Source organism: Dryobates pubescens, chromosome 3 (assembly GCF_014839835.1).
Source record: "Dryobates pubescens isolate bDryPub1 chromosome 3, bDryPub1.pri, whole genome shotgun sequence".
Taxonomy (NCBI): domain Eukaryota; kingdom Metazoa; phylum Chordata; class Aves; order Piciformes; family Picidae; genus Dryobates; species Dryobates pubescens.
In genome coordinates, this window is record NC_071614.1 from 34,609,910 (window position 1) to 34,632,511 (window position 22,602).

The window sequence follows — 22,602 nt, forward strand, 5'->3', positions numbered from 1 at the left end:
TCACGTAAATAGGAAATTAAGGTGGAGACAGAAGGAGGGCACACAAAAGACTGTTGAACCTGACATTGCTAGCAAGGCAGAATTAACAGAAAAGCAAGTAAATTAAAAATGTCAGACCAGGGAAGTGATAAAAGGCTCTCAAATAGAATATACTAGCATAGTTGACCTTGTCCATTTCATTTTTGACCCAGCTTATTGCCACCTCTATTTTATTCCAGAAATTTCATACTGAAATGATGTTGTCTTCAGTCCTTTCTCTTGTTGTTTTAGTGTACTCTTAGTCCTGTAGGTGTAGCAGACATGCAGTGATGCTGCCACAAAGCAGCTTTGAGACTCTGGTTTACAAGATTTACATTTCATTTAACACATCTGATGTCAGCATTTTAAAATAGTATGTTCTACATTCTGAAATGAGAAATGTCAATGGCAGTAGGAGCCAGTGCAATCAAGAACATAGGAATGAGTTGAGCTTAAAAAGAAACATTTTATTTGGTAAAAAATAAAGGAATAAATTATTTCATGACAATTTTTGGTTTGTATCTATACAAACACAGTATATCCATAACATAGCTGCTATGTAATCCAGGAATTTAATCTTTTAAAAAAGGATTTACATATCAAGTAACAATTTTAAATGAAATTAGCAGTCTTTTACATCTGTCAGCACTGAAATCCAACGTGATGGAACTTCCATTCCCTCCCTTCCCCCATCTCAAAAAAAAAATAAAAATTACCCAGTAATAACTATTCTGGGCCTTGAGTGTTTGTTAACACCTCTTATGCTTGTTTTACACCATTTAAATCAGTGCTTCTCAGCATTTTTTTTTCCCCCAGCTTTGGTGTACCAGTTTTCATTTTCAACCAGTACAAACTACATTATGAATGTCCACTTATGTCTTTATCTTCTGACTTTACTTGCTTCCTTTGCTGTATGTAAAAATATGCATAAATGCTTTTCTGTTTTCTCTGGTTGTGTTTTTTTCAGTCATCTGAACTCACTTCTATATCACTTTTTGAAATCTCATAGATCACCAGGAATCCACAGACCCTGCACTAAGGAAGGCTGATCTAAACTCTGAAACCTGGATATTTTAACATCAGCATATGTGACATCTGGAAGAAACACTCCATACATGATGTTAAAACATGGTGCTGTCATGGGCCAAAATTAAATATGGCCTCAAAGAAAAGAATGAACCCATATGTTCAACAGTTTCCAAAGTACACCAGCTAGGACTGCAATGAAGATGTTTTGCACCAAAACCTAAGAAACACATGTGTCTGGTCTTATGCTTTATCCAAGGAGAGCCTAGTGTAAAAAGCATGTGTTTAATGTCTCATCAGATCAGTTCTTCAGAGTATCATTAAGGGCTTGGGAAACTGGAGACAATCAGTCTGAATTTTGAGCATGTTGATTGCTAAATGAGGCATGAATAGACAATGCACAAACAACACACAAGAGCCTTGTGTCTGAATGCTAATAAATATGTTGCATTAATTTCTCAAACACTATAAAATATTACCACCTTGGCACAGTCTATAAAAATATTTCTACTTCAACTGTTGCAATGCCTGTCTGCTCTGGAGAGAAAAGAAGCAATGTTTGTTTTAACCTCAGCCGTATTCAGATGCAGAAGCAACACTATCAAAATCAACATGCTTTATAGACCTCTTATCAGAAGTGATTCTTACTCCCCCTACCTATGTTTTGCATTTATCCATAGAATTTTAAGTTATAGGTCAGAGAAAGATGATCTTCAGAGAGTATCCTCTCTGCAGGGATAGCCAGTCATTTTTAGTAATTCAGATTCTCTCCTAGGAAATTTATTTTCAAGATCTTCAAAGACTGATCTGCAAATCTAGCTCCCTGTATCCCTCTGGCTTTTCAGAAATAGGATTTGACCACTTTTAAACTGTTACATCTATGAAAATTGCTTTTAAATACTGACTTGGTGGGGGTCCATTCTAAGCAAGGAGGAATTTAAGGGGATTAAAACTTAACTAGTCAACAACAATAAATTAGAAAACTGCACTACTAGCTTTGCTTAACAGCACAGCAGCTCTGTTCTGAGCTGTCCAAGAGCAAATGTCTTCCTCCATCCTGTTTCTGAATATGGAAAAGAGTTCTCAGAACGTGCAATGTGTCTTTGGCATTATGTCAAAATGTGAAAAATGGAGACCTAATTGTAACTCTTTAGTTTGAGTTGAAAATGCTGAAAAAATTCAGGCCCCAGAGGATGGCAGCAAGACATCTGTAAGAATAAGGTAGCCTTCTGAGCACTGCAGTCTCCTCTTGTCATTGGGGTGCTAATGGAATATGTGCTCATGCAAGCAGAGACAAACCTGGAGTAATGTGTTTCAATCACCTGTGAACTTTATGAACCAGCTTTATGTTGCTCTAGCTTTCCTGACTTAAATGGAAATAAACTACAGACCCCCTAAAAACTCTACTATGCTCTACAATATTGATACAGATACTAAATTACAGTACCACAGTACTGATCCCTCTGCATTACAGTTGCAAAGCTCCTGACATAATGCTACAAATGAAACAAAACCTGTATTTTTCCTGCAGCTTAGTAGAGCCATTAAAATTTTTATTTTTGCATTAACTTGCAAAAGGTTTTGGTAATATTTTTCTTATGACTTCTTTTATAAATGGCAACATTTTCTAAGACATTTCAGAAAGCTTAAAAATCATTGAGCAGTCTTTTTTCTCCCGAGTAGTACTTTTTCACCTATCCATGCACACATGTCTGTTGTCTGATAAACTTTTCTGTCAAGGTTTGTAAAAAATACTACTGTCATGTATTACACAGCTAGATATTGATTTTTTCTTAATTTTCAACCTTCCTTTACATGTAGTCCATGCTTGTTAGGGGGAATAGAGGCTACAATGCAATCACATTAATAAGAGAGCACCCAACATTTTGCAATCTGAGGTGGTAAAAATAGTTTACTGCAATGCTACAAAAATGAGGCAACTGATTCACAGGCTGTTATGACCCTATGGAGGGGTGGTTCATTTATGAACAGAATTGAATGGGCAGTATATGAAGAGCCCTCCACTGCCAATGGTGCTCCTGGGGGCCACATTGAGCATTGCATAACTGATCTCTTTTGCATGGCCAGCATCCTAGATCTATTATGGTGCTAATGGAGTTATTTAATGTGGAAATGACGCATAATTTTTTTATACGTTTCACAACTCACAAGCCATCTGCTCATATGGCCTCACACATGTCAACAGCTATTACTTCACACTCTTACAAAACTGGGAGTGCAATGGGTGTGTGTGGGGTGTAACAAACCTGCAATGTGCACAGCACGTTTAGGGCACACTGAACAAAATGCATCTCCTTGGAAAAGCAGAAGCACCAGGACAAGCTTTGGGAAAAGGAAACAAACAAAAAAAAATATGTTCTATTTTTCCCTTCAGAAATGTGTATATCGTTTCTCTTTGCTGATGCAGGTATCTTCCCCCCCCCCATAATTTTCCTTTCTATTTTGTGAACAGCTGGGTTCCCACAGAAACATGAGGCAAATCAGACAGGACTGGTGAGCATTGTTTTCCCACCTTTAGCACACAGTTCTGGAGGGAACAAAAGAACAGTTTGTCCTCACACCACCTGTAGAGCTCCCTGGTGTGCTCCTCATCTTCAAAGCTGCTCCCGCAGATAGGGCATCAGGCTGCTTTTCCCATGGTGTCAGAGCCTCCTGCTCCCCAGGCAGCACTGGGTGTTGTAACGCTTCTAAAACAGCAGTGTCAGTATGTTAAGTTTCTGATCCTACTTCCACTGAGGCCCATGGTGGTCTTTTGCATTAATTTCAGATCAGGCCTTAATACAGCAACATTCCTATGTGGGATCTTTGAGGAGAGATCTGAAAATTCAAAAAAAGCTAGTTCTACTGTGATTTTTTTTTTTTTTTTTCATTATTAAGTCTATGAGAAGGCATTTCACCAAAGTATCTTAATCTTCTGTGCAGGTACAAAATAGCAGTATATACCTGTAAACATAGATGACCCAATAAATTAAAATATCTGCCTTCTCTGGACCCTCTACTTAGCAGTCTAATTTGAAAAATACAGTAAAATGTTTCCAAACTGTATCAAACTACATTTCCTGAAGTTTACTAAATAGTGGAAAGCCCCGTTACTTCAAAACTTGCCCCAAGACTCCTGTTCTCCCTCTCTCATTTCCTTCCCAAATACAGTACTGCCTACAAGTGTCTGTCAGAGCTCATCAGAGTATAAGGAAAAACTAAAAATCTTCCTAAAACCTAACCCCACTATTTTTAGCACCACTTGTGTTTTGATTAAGTTCCTTTGCTGCGGTGTTAATTCAGGCACTATCCTGGATAACTGTCTGCCCAACTAAAAAATTCTAAGAGTTACAAAAACTACAATATTGCATCGCTGTTGGCTGCATAGCTGTGGAAATATGTTGTGCCTATACTGACAATATGCCTGGGGCACTAAGAAGACAATCCTTGCCTAGGGTCTGAAAATGCTACCATTGGGACATCATATTTCAGTATAAGTATTCATTTGGGAAAAATACCAACTACAGCATTTCAGCAAGGTGGGAACAAAGTCACCAGTGTTCATCATGAAATTCATAAAATCTCTTCCATGGTTACAAGTAAAGGGGAGAACTACACTTTCAGCAGAGAACTGAGACACATGACTTTGTCACTCTCATAAATGCCAACCTCACAGTGAAGCATTACTACTATGATGCTTTGGACTAATGAGACTGCCTGAGAAGCACCGCGAATCAAAAGCTGACAATGCCTCACTGAAATCACTGAGAATAACTATGGTGAGTTCACAGGAGCCAGAGCAAATTCTTGGTGGGAAGTACATTTCCATATAAAATCTCTTCCCAGGGCCACAGCTGGTGCATGAAATGCCTTTTTGTTTTTTCTTTCTGAAGAACAAAGCCAAGATCTTCACAGCGGGACTCCTCCATGGAACACTGTAGGACCTTTCCAATCTAAGACAGAAGTAGTCACCTAAATCATACTCATGAAACGTGAAGATGCTGTACAAGAACTATAAGCATTCAGCAATAGAAATTTCTGACCTTGGAACAAAATTGTAGCAGAGAACTTTGCAGGTAAATGGTTATGGCATTCTTCTAAGTGACAAACTCGACATCCAGGAGGGTATGGACAGCTGGATATTCTGGCATCACACTGAAGATGAGAACTGGATGCCACACTGCTGCCCAAACATATTCCACCACCTGTGCTTTTTGTAAGCATTAATCTGGTGTAGTCACTTATGATCAGAAATTATTTTTTTTTGACTGAGAAGTGTGAACACAAATATGTCCCTTAGACTGCAGTCAGATGCCCAAATACTTCAATTAAGGTTAAACACTTGCTATTATCATTCTTCACTGACACACTTTTTGGCTTAGGAGAGATACCTTACTGTTTGATGCAGTGACTTTTATAAATCCTGTGTTTAGATGTCTCATTGCCCCTGGCCTTGTAATATTCATCCTGATATTAGGCAGCATTGCAGGGCTGAGCTTGCAAACTCCCTCAGATGCTTACTCTAAGCATTTGCAATCTTATTTTAAAAAACCAGGTTATTAAAGCCGAAGTTGCAAATATATCTGGCAACATTTAAAATAGACTGTTGCATGTGAAATTCAAAAACTTACCTGAGAAATGGATGTCTAAAGATACATTATTTTGAAAGACCAAATAGAAAAACATAACAAAAAGCAATTTTTAGAACACATTACACAATACTGGCACGTTGTAAGTTATGTTCAAGGCACCTTTTCATAAATAGGGGTGGGGTTTTTCCGCATTTATTCTACATTCATACTAGTTTAACCATGTAAACAAGTCTATGAAATCTCAGATTAAGGTCACTTTATGATCTGTGTGCCGAATACCTCAGAAAAAAAAAAGATCATATTACATGGAAAATTCAATAAAGTTAGATAGATCCATCTGCTGCCCAAACAGTTCAATAGATGCTTTGGGGTAAATTATTAAAAGATGAAGCCTAGAAGAGGATTAAAAAAATTCAGGTGAAGAAACATGCAAAGCACTAACATTTGTGTTTATCATTTGAAAATGTGTATAAATGCTGAAAAAATGTAAGCCACTATTCCTAGTGCTATCCTATTTTTAATGGGCAAATCTTTGGAAACAGTTTTCTTTTAAATTTAAAACCATGCTCCATCTTTTTTCCCCCAACACTTAATCTTACAATATGCTAGTACATACTTTCTTCACAAAGAAGATGTATAAAATTAATCTTACAATATGAACACTATGAACAACTTCCTTGAGATATCTTCTGGACACAGAATTTCTGTAAAGATTTACATATAACAATTCTAGGATAATTATGTAAAAACATGTACATTCATTCTAATGTCCTAGACCTAAGAAGAAACCCAAGAAAGCTCTACAAAAGTGGCCAGTCAGTCTTGCCCAGTTAGGATTAAGTCCAGCTTCACTATTCCTTCTGTACTTCAGCATAATCAAACAGTTTTACTTGCTTTTGTGTAGGAGATTGCCAAACTTTTGCATAAACCCTCTCAGCTTATTTTCATTAGGCTGCAATGGATGGTAAGCAGTTGAGTTGTAGCTGACCATGTGATTACCCCTGCCATAACTATTATTTCCTAAGGTCTTGTTTTTGATATCTGAGAGATGTGAATTGCTGTTGGGTGCATTTCCTGCAGGTTGGCTGGTATTTTCCATCTTGCAGAAGGGCTCAAAGCGGCTATAAACACGCCTTTCACTCAAACGAGGTCTTAGCTCCTCTTGGCGTTTGGAGCTTGCTAGCTGTGGTGTCACTGAACTTGCTCTTTGAAGAGCAGAAACAGGGGGACTTTCAGGAGTAGCATTGGAGGTGATTTCCTTTACATCTTGATACTGGATCTGTTCTGTGTTAAATCTTGGGGTAGATGCATCTCCTGCAGTTTCTATGAACGTACTGTCAAGGGGGCACAAGAGAGGACACTTTTGACTGCTTTCATCAGATGGAGGTTTTTGAGGTTTTGGTGACTTTAGAGACTTTGGAGACTTTGTTGGGCTGCTGGTTACGTCTTCTTTACTTTTGTTCAAGCTACCTTGAGAATTTGTTGATGTGTTTCTCTTTCTCCTTGGGGAAGAATCTGTCTTATTCTCAGAAATCTTTGGTTTCTGATTCTCCTCTTCAGAAACCAATGTGTCAGAACTGCTACACATTCTGTAAAAGGCAGGACCTTTGTTTTTTGACAAACTTTCCTTCTTGTCTGGTGTGAGGTTAAGAAGTGACCGCAATTTCTGGGATCCTTTCTTTAGAAAACTTGGGGAACTCTTACTTTCTTTCTTTGAAGTGCAATCCTTACAAGTCTCCTCTTTGTTAGTTTCAGTGAGAGCAGCCAAAGAGATTGCCTTGCTAGCAGTTGGGCTCTTCAGTTCTCCTTTGAGGTTCTTTCCCTCTTGAGTCAAGTGGTTGGTCACACTGTGTAAACTTTTAGAGCTCTTCAGTGTGTCTTCTGGAAGTTTGGGGCTAACTGGCTCCTTAAGTCTGTGCCTAGTCAATGTGCTGTAAACATAACTGGACGCATGTTTGTTGGCACCAGGGTCTAATATGGACTTTGAATTAAACATGGGAAAACTTCTCCTTTTTAGTATATTTTCGTTTTGAAGGTTCTTCAAATTTTCTGCATGCTTGTCTGTAGACAGTGTTGTGTACAAGTAGCGAGATGCATCGCCCACTGCATTTGAATTGACACTGGGCTTTGTATTGTCTGCAGTTTGAACTCTCTGTTTTTTTGGCGCATCTGATTTAGGTGAGACATCTGTGCTAAGTTCCACTAATATATTATCTGTTCCATTTTCCATGCTTGGAGCATGATTAGATGTCCCTTTAGGTGTTGCACTTCCCTCTGACCCAATTATAGTTGAATTTGAAGAACTAGCACAGCTGCTTACTTCCTGCTGTTCAGGTAAAGTTGGCTGAAACACCAATGATGATCGTAAGCGAGAATGAGAATACAGCACGTGAGCTTTAATGTTTTCAGCTGTGTCATAGCTATCATACCTGTCCCCCAAGGCTGACCCATTAGACTCTACTGGATAATCTGACTGATCATTCAAATATGACTTAATCCTCCAGTTACGCAGGAATGACTTTGTTGTGTGCTCGAGGGTTGGCATCCTTTGCTGCAGATGGCGAATGTGATTATCTGTCCCGTTAAAAGATCTCCGGACAATGGAATTTCTTTCTGCAAGATTTACCTTTGGTCGTGAGAACTGATCAGCAAAACTTTGCTGGGGTGTATTGTAGTTATTTGTGTATCCCCCTCGTAATGAAGAAACAATACTAAGGCTGTCAGATGGCATATTCCAAGTATTTGATGGATTGTTGGCTCTATTAATAGCTCTGTTGAGCAACAGATAAGGTGTCCTTTCTGGCTTCTCCCCAGCATAACTATGTCTCTTCCAGTGCTCATTTTTTTCACTAGGCTGATACTGCTGGACTGGATTTTGCATATTAAAACCTGGATGAAATGGTTGTTTATTATAGGCTTGATTTCTCAAACCATATTTATCAATTTCATTTACTGCATATCTTCCATGAGTTTTCCAACAAACAGGATCTATCTTGTGAACCTTGTCTTGCCTACCAAAAAGGTTTCTTTGGCTAGAAACTGAAGCCAAGGAAGACACTGAGTGTTGGTATGTATCATTATTCCAGAGTGTCCTGTGACTGTTTACCCGCACTAATTCTGGGGCAAAGCAACTCGGAACAGAAGAACGGGCATACAGTGTCCTGAACTCCTCATCAAAGGATTCAACCAGCTGTCCTGTGATAACTTGAACCATACTGAGGTTGGTTTTTTCATATGACCACATAAAGCTGAAAGCAGAAAAAATTACCATTAGAAAGAGTTCATCTGATCTGAATATTACATTGGTTACTTTTCATAAGAAAGCTTTCACACAAACCTAGGTCTAACTAACTAAAGACACCATGGGCATGATTCATGAAATTTGAATTAAATTCATCTGGAGACTTTTCACTGCTTTAGCAAGAGTGGGAATGATTCTGTTAACTACTTAATTGCCCTTATTAAAAAATGGATATTGAAAAAAAAATATTCAGATGTAGAACAGTGGAGGACAAATACCTAATGGTGCAAAATTACCTGTACAAAGAGTAAACCAGAATTGACTCAACCCATTGTATTTACCCCCAAGTCAGAGAATGTTAATGTGTGGTTATGTTGCAAAAACATTCAATTAGAAATAGTATGTAGAACTCCTTCATGAGTTCTGAATTTATTTCACTCTAAACATATTTTCAAAAAGACACATCTCAGAATTGCTAAAAGCTTTACATTTTCTACTATGCACATGAGATTGGATATGAACATTTCTTTCAATTGCAATGAGGAGACTCTGATGAATGAAATTTCCCTCTTTTCTGTTGTGCTTAGAAAGGCTGAACACATGCTCAAAGCTAAGTAGCTATAATTATTTCACAACTACAAAATGAGATCAAATACATTAACGTGTACATTAAGGATGTTTCAACAAGGCTAGTATCATGGTCTTGAAAGCATGTAATTTGTAAATTGCAACAAAGAAAAAATCTTATTTTCCAATCTTATTTTAATTTTTAAAAAAAAAGAAGCTAAAAACTTAAACTGATGAACTTGTTTTACTTGTATTTTTCTTCTGAATGTTAGAAAATAGGTTTGCTGTGTTCATGTAAATTGCTTCTTGATTTAGTTTTACTTGATTTGTTAGTTTTGTCATATTCAGAATATCATAGCATGCTGCAATTAAATCAAATCATGCTGCCAAAGTTTTTTTTCTATTAATTCTCACCATTAAGAATGACATATTTTGTAATATTTTGAAAAAAATCTAAACTTTAAATTGAGTTCAGAGAGCAAGAATTCAGAAAGACTCACCTTTCCTGTTACAAACCACTAGATTCTTTCATAAAGCAAGCTTATTTTCTACAGAGATTGATTATTTCAGCCTCTGTGGTTATAGATCTTAAATCAATGTTATTTTTAAAAAATAAATGAGAAAAAATATCACATTCTAGCAGTCTAGCATTGCATGTAGAAGCCAAAGCAGGTGGATTCTCTCTGGACTTTATGGATCCATTTATGAACTTGTCATTTACCTCACTTCCATTTGTATACATCAGTCTGACTTTGGGGCTGCCTGAGACTCAGAGGAAATGAAAAACAGATTTTTGAAAGCTTCTAGTGGTGTAAATCTAAGAAAGTCAGTGGGTGTGCATCTGGCACCCAGAGACAGTGTTGGCAGAAGTTAATTCAGTAGGCCAATGGAGAGAAGTGTAGCAGGAAAATACTTCACAATATCTGAGATAAAACTGTCCATGATTTAACTTAGGTGTTTTTCAGCTTGGCAAATCTCTAAATTCTCCCAGTCTAAGCTTTGCACACACACACATGAAATAAAATGGAACGAAGAACAAAGAAAGTTAGCCAAACATGATGAGAGACTGTATCAACTTGGGCAGCTCTGAATTCTCTGATACACTACAGAGTACCACTGAGTAAGTCCATAATGCCAGCTTTAGAAAATTGTTATGAGGAGAACTATTCAAGAGAGTTTATGAAATAATGTCAGCCTTTCTGGAGTGAAAGTTAAACAAAAAAAAAAATCAGACCATGTAATAAAAATCAGAATTTTTCTCTCTAGCACATCTGCAGTTGTAGCAAAACCCCTATTTAAAAAGCTTTTATTTCTTATTCGTGAGAAACTAGTAGGGAATCTCAAAAGCTGTGTCTGTTAGGCTAGTTAGCAGTAAGTATCTATAATAACTTGCTAAATTACAGAAAAGATAATAAAGTTTGTCTATTGAGTTCCCCAGAAGAATTTTCAGAAGTAGAAAAAAAAAAAGCAAATTTGCAATTGGAAAGGTGCTAAAATGACATATCTTCTACAGAAATCTCAGTAACTCATCTTACCTGTAAGAACCATATATGACTTTCTTACAGTCAACAAGAATAAATTTTTGTTCCATTTTTCCATGGAATTTTGCTCCTGTTTTAGAATAGTAATCTTGTCCTTTCACTGTCCGTACCCTCATGTTCTGAAAAAGACGGTTGAAAGACTTTAGTTGGTGTACTACCTTCCATACTTAGCATCCAGGAGTTTAGAAGTTAGATATACAGTAGGAGAAGTGTTATATTACTGCATATTAATAAACTCTGCAGGGAAGTAAACTATGACCAAATTTGTACCCCAGGGACCCAAAGTGGCCACTTATTGCTTTATCTTCGACACATGAGATTCCCCAGGGCCACAGAAATTAAAATTCTGCTTCTCCATAGCCACCAAACCCAGAAATAAAGTTCTGGTACAAGAAGTCTTTGACAAGAGAAAGAGGTTTAGTACTATAAAACAAATACATGTCTTCATCATCTGATGTACAGTATTTGACTTCCAAGCATCTCAGCTGATCAAAGACAATATCTAAAGAGCTCAGATCACTTTTCTTTTACTTGAACAAGGCTGCTAGATCTATTCTGAGGTGATCCACTGAATGATACCACCTGGCACCAGAATCCACTGCAGTTTTGTCACCCATACAATCTCTCATGCAGCTCTGCACCATGGGATCATATTTCTAAATTCACAGATGCTATCACAACATGCGTAGGTAGCATAAACTCTGTACAGCAGTTAAGTTTGAATTCTATTTTAAGAAGCTTTGTGTGTTACTTATGTGAACACAGTAAATTGCACTTGGGAAATTTTCTATGTGGGATCTCAAAAATGTAATCAGTTTTTCTCCCAGACAGTGGATGAAATTGATTAATCTAAGCCAGTGTATTTTTACCCCCCTCTGCTATCACTTGTTCTTTTAAGCTCCTAGAAACAAAGAAACAAAAAAAACCACAAAAGACATGCTACTACACCTTCCGAACTATTAGTAATTAGTAATAATTTAAAAGTTCTTACGTGGCTGTAGAAGAAATCAGAAGCATTTACCATAAATTGTTAGTGAATTATATTTTTTTTAATAGAAAAATAAACATTCATATTCAATGCAAACTGACCTACAGCATCTACCTCATGTGGCTGTGAGATGCAAAATGCTTCACAGGACATAAAAATAACTTGGAATACAGCTGTGAATGAACACAATATTTACAGTAGTTTCTAGCATGGTGATATTTGTTTTACCAACACAAATTTGTGGTAATTTGTACATATTTAAATGGGAGTAAAATCAGATGTTTAGCATTGGCAGTAAGCAAACACAATCCATAGGATTATTACATAGAATGTACACACAGAAATAGTAGAATATAAGACTTGTAAATACACAGGAATGTCTTGCTTCATTGGATTACAACATGGACAGGTTGAAATTTCATATATGAAGCTAAATGGCTAAGATTTTGTATAGGTTAAATTCAGAAAAATCATGGAGAAGACAGATGAGATGAGAAAGGAGAGGAGTGGAGAGGAGAGGTTGAGAGAGGAGAGGTTGAGAGAGGTTTGGTGAGAAGAGAAGAGAAGAGAAGAGAAGAGAAGAGAAGAGAAGAGAAGAGAAGAGAAGAGAAGAGAAGAGAAGAGAAGAGAAGAGAAGAGAAGAGAAGAGAAGAGAAGAGAAGAGAAGAGAAGAGAAGAGAAGAGAAGAGAAGAGAAGAGAAGAGAAGAGAAGAGAAGAGAAGAGAAGAGAAGAGAAGAGAAGAGAAGAGAAGAGAAGAGAAGAGAAGAGAAGAGAAGAGAAGAGAAGAGAAGAGAGGAGAGGAGAAGAGAAGAGAAGAGAGGAGAAGAGAAGAGAAGAGAGGAGAAGAGAAGAGAAGAGAGGAGAAGAGAAGAGGAAGAGAAGAGAAGAGAGGAGAAGAGAAGAGAAGAGAGGAGAAGAGAAGAGAAGAGAGGAGAAGAGAAGAGAAGAGAGGAGAAGAGAAGAGAGAAGAGAAGAGCTATTGTCCAAAGATCTTTTACACACTGACAGGCTTGGAGCATCAAGAGTTCTGGAGGAAGCCAGATCCAGAGTCTGACCACTTTCTCAGTAAAGAAATGTTTCCTAATGTCCAGTCTAATCTCCTGTGATGCAGCTCTGAACGATTCCCACGCATCCTATCACTGAATACCAGTGGGAAGAATCAGCACCTCCTTCTCCACTTACCCTCTTCAGGAAGCTGTGGAAATGTTTAAGCTTATGGAGTATTTAAGATTCCTGCCTATAAAGTATGAGTGAGTTTGCACTGCATTTATTGTTCATGGGAGCAGTTACACTTAAGAAATTTTAACACATAGAGGTTGCAGAAGTTGGCCTACTTTGAACTTTTATCTTTCCAAATAGAAAATTAAAAAAAAAAAAAAAGGAGAAAATCTCCATGAAATGAAAGCATGTTTTCAAATAACACATGCTTTCTGAATCAACATATATTTAATCATTGGTATCTTAAAACTTTGATCAAAAGCAAAATGAAATACGAGAAGCAAAAGATATATTTAAAAGCTACCAAGTTGGCAAATTATGGTTGAACTCAAGATATCCAATTCTTCACATTTTATTTATTTATTAGTTTTTTTCTTAGCATTTTTGTCAAGCTCTGTTTGAACAAAAATGCAACTCAGTTAAAATGTACAGATAGCATTAAGGAATTACCTATGCCTGCGACCTAAATACCTTGCAAATGCGGTAGAAACAAAACATAGTTTATCTCTTAATCAGATAAATAAAATGTATTATCCATAAAATTTAAAAGGTAAAATTTTAAAAGGTAAAAGTTCTAGAAGTTAAAGATGGATGCTTAGGCCTATTTTCAGAAACAGTTAAAAAAGAATAACAATAACAAACCGATTTGCACTCTTAAATGGGAGTTTAACATAATTTTGCATCTTTACCTGCTAATTACTTTTGACAATCAGGCACTGCGTCTTTCAGGTATTCTGTGCTCTGAATAGAAGTTTTCTTATTAATGAAAATAAATTTTCCCACTTTTTCAGTGTGGTTCTCGCTGAACTTTGAACTAGTCAACCCTACTTAATTCTTTCTCCAGCAGATACTCAAGCTTTTAGTAAAAGTAATTAAATGAAAAGCTTTTCTTTGGAAGTTTAATCATGTGGGAAAAGTTAATTCCTGAAAAAATAACAAAATAAAAAAATGGAATTTATCCATTCTGAAGACTACCACAATAGCAAACTCTTGTTTACTTTAAAATAAAATTCTGTGAATTAATCATGAAAATTTGCATTTCCTTCAATGGTTTACTCAGTTCTAGATACCATGCATTATATTTGCATATCAGATTTATATTTAGCTATATTAAATTATATTTATGTGATTATAATTTGAAAAATGTAATTTAAGAGGCAGCTTATACATTTTCAAATAACCATAACAAGTAATGCTAGCCTAGAGACATGCCAGTTGAACATATCAAGACTTACTGAGATAAGGCCCTGCTGATGTTGGACAAGATGCCACTTGGGAGTCTGGCACTCTTAGGTACAAGCAAGGCTAATGGCTTGCAAATTACAACACTGTATTTAAAACCCCCTTCGTGTTAGGTACTCATAAGCTGAAATATAACTTCAAATAGGAATAGCTATTTTGAGAAAAAAACAACCATATACTCTCTGCTTCCTCTGTTTTCTTATTACTCCTCCTGCAGCTTTCTGTCCTGTTTGCTTAATCCTGCCCTCTTTCCCTGTCTCAGTAGGTCATCCTCCAAAAGATGTGAACACAGCATTTACAAAGGCATGTGCCCAAGATCATGCTCCCCTTTCCTGTACAACACTTCCTTTTCATCCACAGTTCATCTGGCGTCCTTCACCTACTTCAAACCCTCTAATTAGGTGCCAAGGATGCATACTTTGAATCATCACCGAAAACACAGACAACATTTGTGGATATCTAGAAACAATGCATTACACTTTGGATTACAAGCAGTAAATATGCATGCACTGAATTGCAAGCCCCATTTGGTATGCAACGCTGAGCTTCATCCTCATACCTGGTTTCATCCTTAGGATACAGGTCTCCTCTGCTAACAGTGCTTTGTCACTGATCACTTCATCTTTGTAGATAAAGCAATAACTTATTTATGAATCTTGAGAGGAAAATCCTGGATAAATCAGAAACCACACATCTTGAAGCAACCAAGCTAGACTGATAGGGATCACAAATGTGTTTAAATCGCCCATAGTGAGTTAAATGGAAAGTCTGTTTGGGGCCTGTAAAATGGTTTTGTCAGTGACTGCTAATGGATATATGGAAGAACAATCATGGGCAAGATGCTAAAGGATGTTTTTGAAGCCAGACACAGGAAAACCTCCCTGATCTAAGAGCAGATTGTAGGACACTCAGGGACTCCAGTGGCCAGATTAAGGCTGGCCATCAGGGCTATCCAGTTAAATGAAACCCAAATGATGACCAGGAAACAAGCTCTAACCTCTTTTTGTGTATGACTGTACCACTAATCCTCCCAGAAAGAGCTACATAAGCATGATTTAAATTTTTTAAGTATAATTGAACATTACATATATATTTTCATTAGCAAATCCCTGATTTACTTTTCTCCTGTATGGAACTCGGAAAACAACCGCAGAATATATATTCAGTTACAGCTTTCGATAAAGAGGGAAACATGCCCTGATAATACAGTCAGACTAGAGATGAGGAAAATTGTGTGCACAGATATTTAGTGTAGATGTATGAATAAAATTCTCCATTTTTTCTATACAGAAGACAAGTGGATTGTAAATCTAAACTATACAGTTTTACTGATCACTGCATCTCATTTTTTATTGATTCAAAGGAAGAGAAAAAGAGCCAGAGGAGGCACGGTGTTAGAAAAGCTTTACTGAAATTCCCTATCACAAGGATCACCTGCCATATTCCTGCAATACTGAACCAAATCACTTCAGAGAATAATAAGAGTGATGTTGCTGGTGCTACCTCTTGAGAAAAAGAAAGAGATCCATACATGTCCATCCTCTTCCTGCTATCACTAACAGAAGAAGCCAAGAGAGTGAAAAGTTGAACATGATTTTATTTTTTTTGTGAACCTTGAGGTGATGGGAAAGAGGGAAAGGCAGAAACTTCTCCCAACTACTGACCATGAAAGCATGGTCACCTGCAGTTTCTCTTCATCCTCAATAAAGGCCCACGAGAATTCCTGTGGGTAGTAAGCTTCTGTTCTCAGAGCAACAGTCATTGGGAGCAGCACTTGAATGAGAAGACCATTAATTTGAAGAGTTTTATTACAAGCTACCTAAGCTGGAAATCCAGTACATTACAGGATTACTACTTGACTCTTCAGCTTATATTTTTCATTTTCTGATAAAATTCAAATTATTCTCTTTAAACCTTGCAGAGTACAGATGTCTCTTATTTCTCCCACCATTATGAAAAAGAAACATAAAACAATGTCATGGAAGTGGCCAAGTCCATACCCCTCAAATCCACACTAATTCATACAAAATCCACTCTAATGTATATACATCAATTCTTCAAACACAGTATAAATGCCTGTAGGTCTACACAACTGTATCAAAAAGACAACCTCAAACCCACCCAAGAGATGTTAAGCTTTCAAACAGTTGTACATACACAGTGCACAAATTTGAAAATGCATACTATAGGATTTTTTGAGGTATCACTTGAAATGCATGCTCCTAATTTCCTTTCTTTTGGGAGGATAAAATTCATGCCATAAAAAGAAATACCCCTTTTTTTGTTTGTTTTCTTTCAAACTCTACAGCATAGCTAACCCAAGCAACCAGCAAGTGGTGGTATCTCAAGTTCCAGATTATGGAAATATTGCCAAATACTGACTTCACAAAGGCAATCATGACCACTGTTTACAGAACACGAATTTTTGATCTTTTCTTTCCTAATGTTCCCACAGCTCTGTGCATCAGGCCACCAGAGGGCAATCCCATATATTCACACACAAGAAACAATGCAAAATGGTATGGGTATACTTTAAGGATCTAAGTAAGTGCTCCAGGGCAAAAATTGGTATAAAATACCAATTAGTTATTCCAAAATCTTAATGAAAAGCCTTCTTTGTCCTCACAAATACACCACATTTTCATCTGATTTTCTGAATGTGTTCTTAAAATGCTCTTCTGCTAAGAAAAGCTTTCATAGTATTTTTGCCTAGTATTAGCATGGTCTAGCTAGCTGCAGAAACAAAATTTGCAAACAGAACTATAAGGAAGTTTCACTTAATGCAGTGCTCAGAACTTCACAAAGAAACTCTGGCAACATCCTTGGAAATTCTTCAGTGCTATTTACATTACAACAAATCTACAAGTATTTCTAAAGCATTTACTTCAGGTCAGCGCAGCTCATGGTTTGTGTCCTAAACCCTGTTAAACATTAGGGTAGTAAAGCACATCTTGTGAAAAATTTAAATGTTAGTCCTGTTATCTTTCTTAGAGGATAAAATTATATATTTCATGTATAAAAGTAATACTTGCTAAGAGATGATAATATGGGTTTTCAGACAAACACTAATAAAGTAGGATCTTGGGATTTTAAAAGTATTTTAATACATAATACCTTTAAAGAAAAATATCATAAAATCAAGTAAGCAATTTATTAATTTACATAAGCCTTATGAGTATTTGCATGCTACTTTAAAAGAAAACAAAAGAAGCCCAGTATTCCTAAATATATAACTGAAAATCATTTTATAAATAATATATGAAAAAGGATGTCTTATTTTGACACATGAAGGAGATAAAAGTCTTTCTAAACATTTGTGCAGAAGGTTCTGCTGAAAGCTTACCTATTGACACATCGCCGTTAATGTGAAAAAGCACTATTTGATAGTCACTTTTTGAATAGACGAAGGAGAAATGAGTAGTGAATGTTCATGCACAGGAATACAGGAAACCTTACCCTGAGCCTCTGAACTTGACAGCCTTGTTTCTCTGTCATTTTCATAAAGTGACTGAAGTTTGACTCATCAAGCAGGAGATACACTGCAATCCCTCTAGCAGATGCCTCCACAATTTCTCTGAAAATATCCACATCTGTAAACATATCCATAACAATGGCAACGACCTGAAAAAAAGCAGTAAAGATACAAATTATTGTATTGTATAAAGATCTATATAAAGCTCTTCACAGAAGCTTGCACTTGACAGCTAACACTTTTTGACAGATCAAAAAGTTCTAGTATTTTTCATGTGGTACCACACTTTACCTGGAATGCTTTTTAAGACCACTGGATCTTCTTGAGAAGTTAGGTGACTGTCAGTGCAACATGTCATAAGTATCAAAGTTTGGCAAAAAGTTGTTTTGAGTGTGTGTATGGTGATCAGTTATATGAAGAATAAGAAATCTAGTGGAGGAGAAAGGAAGGGGAAATAGCAATATGAATAGACCAGAAAATATTAAACCATTAATATAACTATGGTGTGCATGGAAAAAAAAATACAATCAGACAACATTTTTGCACAAGAGGCTTCTTCATCTTTTATCATCTTCTCTAAAGCTAATGGCTCAAGAGGTTGAAGAAGTTAATCAAGAGGTTGAAGAAGTTAATAAATGGACATTGAAGGAATGGAGAAATTGAAGATTTCAGGACCATACTGATTCAGCACTCTTGCTGGGATGAAACTTCCTGAGCTCAAGAAGATTACAGTGCTGAATACCTGCTACTGCTGCCCTTCAGCCTATGAGGATAAAGTATTTCTGACTGGGAAAAGCAAGTGTTTTAGAGATGATATACTATTGACATAAAATTAGCAATTTGGGAAGAACTAATATAGAAGCATTACACAAAATAACAGTAGGAGAAGAGATATTTGTGTAAATTCTAAAGATAATACTCTTATCCCCTAGAGTCTTCATGAAAAGTTCCAATGAGATGTCTCAGGTGCAAATTAAAACCAGGTAAAATCTTTCACAGGTACCAAACATTTTACCATTTTTACTATCTTTAAACTATCTGTTTCTCAACTTTAATGGTGTAATTGTTAAGGTACAATCACTGCATCTTATTCTGGAGCTGCAACATTTACCTCTCCCAAAAACTGTTGTTGCACAGACTCAAGTTAAAAGACATGTCTCCCTTCAGTCATCTGAATTACCTTTTTGGATCCTATCTGCTTACAACTGAAAGACTCACTCATGCCAAACATACTTAAACCTCTAGAAATATTAATAAAAGCTGAGCAACAAAAAATAGAATAACAATGTCATTAGGGAATGCAAAAAAAGATGGCTCCTGAATTAGTGAAAATGAAAGGACTTGCCAACCATAATGTTGTCATCTGGAAAAGAAAAAGACTTTTTAAAAATCCACCAGTAACAGTGGAAATGAACAGCATGAAATAATCAAATTCTCTCCTAAATCTTTGGTAATATGCCCATCCACTGCCTCATTCATTTGACTGACTTTTTGAAAAGAAATGTGATTTTTAACTGTAAAAATTATATTTCACAATCTAAATTTGAATGGAAAGACCGAAACCTACAAGTTTTTCTTGACTCTAAGGACTCAACGACTTTCAGACTGTGCTTTTGCTTGTTCTTGTTTCTGAGATATACAACAGTAACTGAACATGGCAACCCTATTTATTCATCCGTCTTGTCTCACTTATGTCCAAGTAGAATTCTGCCAAGACAGTTCAAGTGTGTTAGGTAAAGAGACCAAAGAAGAAAGTCTGTTCTCAAACAGTTCTGTTTCATTACCTGTGTCCCCCTCCTTCCATACTCCCTAATTTCTTCTTAACCTTCCACCTTCTTCAGATCTTTTAAAAATATGTGCTCATTACATTCAAGAACCTATTTAAGTATCAGAGAGAAATCCTGAATGGATTTATTGGTGCACAGTGACATGAATACAGGAAATATTCAGAATCAACAGTACAGCCTTCGAAAATCACTCCAACATCTTCCTATGGCAGATATCGAAGCTAACTTATTGCAGCATCTCTGGTCACAAAGGCTGACAGAGAAGAAATATATAGAAAAGAGAAAAAAGAAACCAAAACCAACCAAAACTAAAAGCCAACACTGACTACAATGGCCATATCTATCTTTATGAAGAGAAGATAAATAAATATGTAAGCAAGTAGACCAGTAAGTTGGTGGCTTGAGAGAGATGCACGCACACTGCTATCCAGATACTCTGCTATTTGGGAATTAACAGGGAAATCCTCTCTGTTTTCACTAGCAGAATTATCTTAAAAGCATTTAGCTTATTAATTTTGGAGTTAATTCTGCAAAGCATCATAGTAGTCTTGTAAGAAAAATTAGGTTTCACTTCCAGAGCTGGAATAGGGATTACATTTTGAAACTCAAAGCTTGTGCTAGCTGAAAAGTCCTCACCAGATTTAAGGACACATATGCAAAGCCACAGTCATGATCTGACAACCAGCTGGACATCCATTTTTTGCATTCCCTGGAAACCAAAGATGTTTCTTGTTTGATGCCCTTATTTGCCTGCCCATTCACTCTTAGCAACACTCAATTAATATAGTCAACACAATTAGGCTCAATTGCTAGAGGAATAACAGTGCCAAATTTGAACAATGCAGATGATACATATGAGTAAAATAATTTACTAAAGTACTCTATTAGTCATCATTACTAAGTGAGAAGGTCATTTCTGAATATAGATTTCTACATACCAGACTACTTGTTTGATTGTAAACTGTAGATTTTGATACAGAAAGTATGGATTCCATAAATGTCACAGAATATAGCACATTTGTAGAAAGTATTTTAAAGCCAGTGTGCTTTATTTGATTTGCACAGTACTGCATAAAGTAACAGTTTAAAACTTACTATTTGTAAACTAGCAGAACATTTTAATAAAAAGTTTTTGCCCTTCTTTACTAGTTTTTAATAATCTCCAAGTTCAGGAAATGACCTGAATGACACATTCTTGCAAAACAGGACTTAAGTACATGACAAAATAACACCACAGTGAATATTATGAGTCTGTAAATGGAAGCTGATGCTCACCTCTGTTGATCTATCATGTTACTGAAGAAGCTGTTGCTCCTAGGAGTTGCTAGTCTGGGCCCATTCACATGCATTATATTTGCTTCACCTTCAGAAACTACTCAAAGGCTTATATGGAAAGAAGTTGCCAATCCCAACAGTACAAATACATCTATCACTAACCATCTCCTGAGTATGTTCAGGGGTAGGCCACCAAGATGTTCAGGGCTGGAGCACTTGCCTTGTGAAGAGCACATGAAGGAGCTGGGTTTGCTTAGTCTGGTACAAAAGTGGCTTTAGGGAGTCTTACCTAAGTCCCCAGTGCCTTACACAGAAGATCTTAGAGAGGTAAAGCTGGGTTCTTCATATTGGTGGCAGGACAAGAGACAACAGTGAAATGAAACAAGCAGTTCTGACTGGATATAGGGAAAAACCTTTATTCCCACAAGGAGAGCCCAGCAGTGCAGCAGGTTGCCCAGAGAGGTTGTCCAGTCATCATCCTTAGACGTTTTCAAGACCAAACTGAATAAAGCCCTGAGCAACCTGGTTAAATCCTATTGCTAGCCCTGCTTTAAGCAGGAGTTGGACTGGAGACCTCCTGAGTCTCCTTTCTCTGCAATTCAATGATTCACAGATGTCCACTCCCATCATTGTCAAAATCCAAGCAAATTTTGCCATGTTTGGTAGTAATTATAAACTTTGCTGTGAAGATTAAAGGAAACAGAGCTGAGTACTGAGAGGTAAATGAGATGTTTTGGCTTTACTTTCCCACTTTTGCTAAGAAAATTCAATGGATTTTAAACTTCACAGCTTAGTTTCAGGACATCAGAATCAACTCTTAATGGGTGTGTACTGAAAATAAGACATAGATGTGATGAAAGGCCTTTACTGCTAGTGCTTTGTAAGTCTATTTTGTGAACGACTGACAGTTTTATTGCCCCAGTAACTTCACTCCTTTCACAAGCACTAATTATAACTCTAAGGGATACCTTGCAGAGTGTGTAATTTAACACCTCCTTTGCTATAAACACTAAAAACAGGAATCCTCTAATGCAACTACTTCCTTCAGTCAGGATTTACTAAGAACCACACACCATTATATCAATAACCTATGAGTGAATAATGCTGAAGACCTACTCTACACTGCAAGAGTGCAGAGACTTCTTGTAATCTATCTTTTAGAACATGCCATGACAAAAATCCATTGTGCTCTGCAGCACATTTAAAAAGCACCACTCTTTCTCACCCCAAGACTGAAGAACCACATTTCAGGTTGAAATGTCAACTCTGTTTTCATTGACCTTTTCCTTGGTACTTCAATGAACTTCCTTTTCACATCTCTGTTTTGGAGAGAATCCCCTTGTGGCACAGGCTTGGCACTATTTGAATCTGTCCTTCCTCATAGAGCTGGCATGCCATGACCCTTGCAATAGTGCAGAAAGAAGATAGTACCGCATACCTTCCTGTTAGCAACAGAAGTCAGTCAGGCAGCAATTAGACCAGGTGAGTTTCAGGCACCATAAAAGACAGACAAATTTTCTGATCAATGCTAACGGTCTTCATGCTGGTAAGCAGATCCCACAAATTACTGAGAGGTTTTTAAATTATACTATGCTGTTATTTATGGTTAAGGGTCTAGATACACTTTATGCTTA

General features: G+C 36.8%; 1 protein-coding gene across 1 annotated transcript in view; it reads right to left on the reverse strand.

Annotated features, from left to right (window-relative positions):
* Positions 1-6,522: 6,522 nt before the first annotated feature.
* FAM83B (family with sequence similarity 83 member B) overlaps positions 6,523-22,602 on the reverse strand; it is a 41,297-nt gene continuing 25,217 nt past the window's right edge. Inside the window, exons 2-4 of the mRNA XM_009911649.2 lie at positions 17,891-18,055; positions 10,980-11,104; positions 6,523-8,884 (exon numbers count right to left, since the gene is read on the reverse strand). Coding sequence (XP_009909951.2) covers positions 6,523-8,884; positions 10,980-11,104; positions 17,891-18,055 — 2,652 coding nt within the window. The remainder of the gene's footprint in view (positions 8,885-10,979; positions 11,105-17,890; positions 18,056-22,602) is intronic.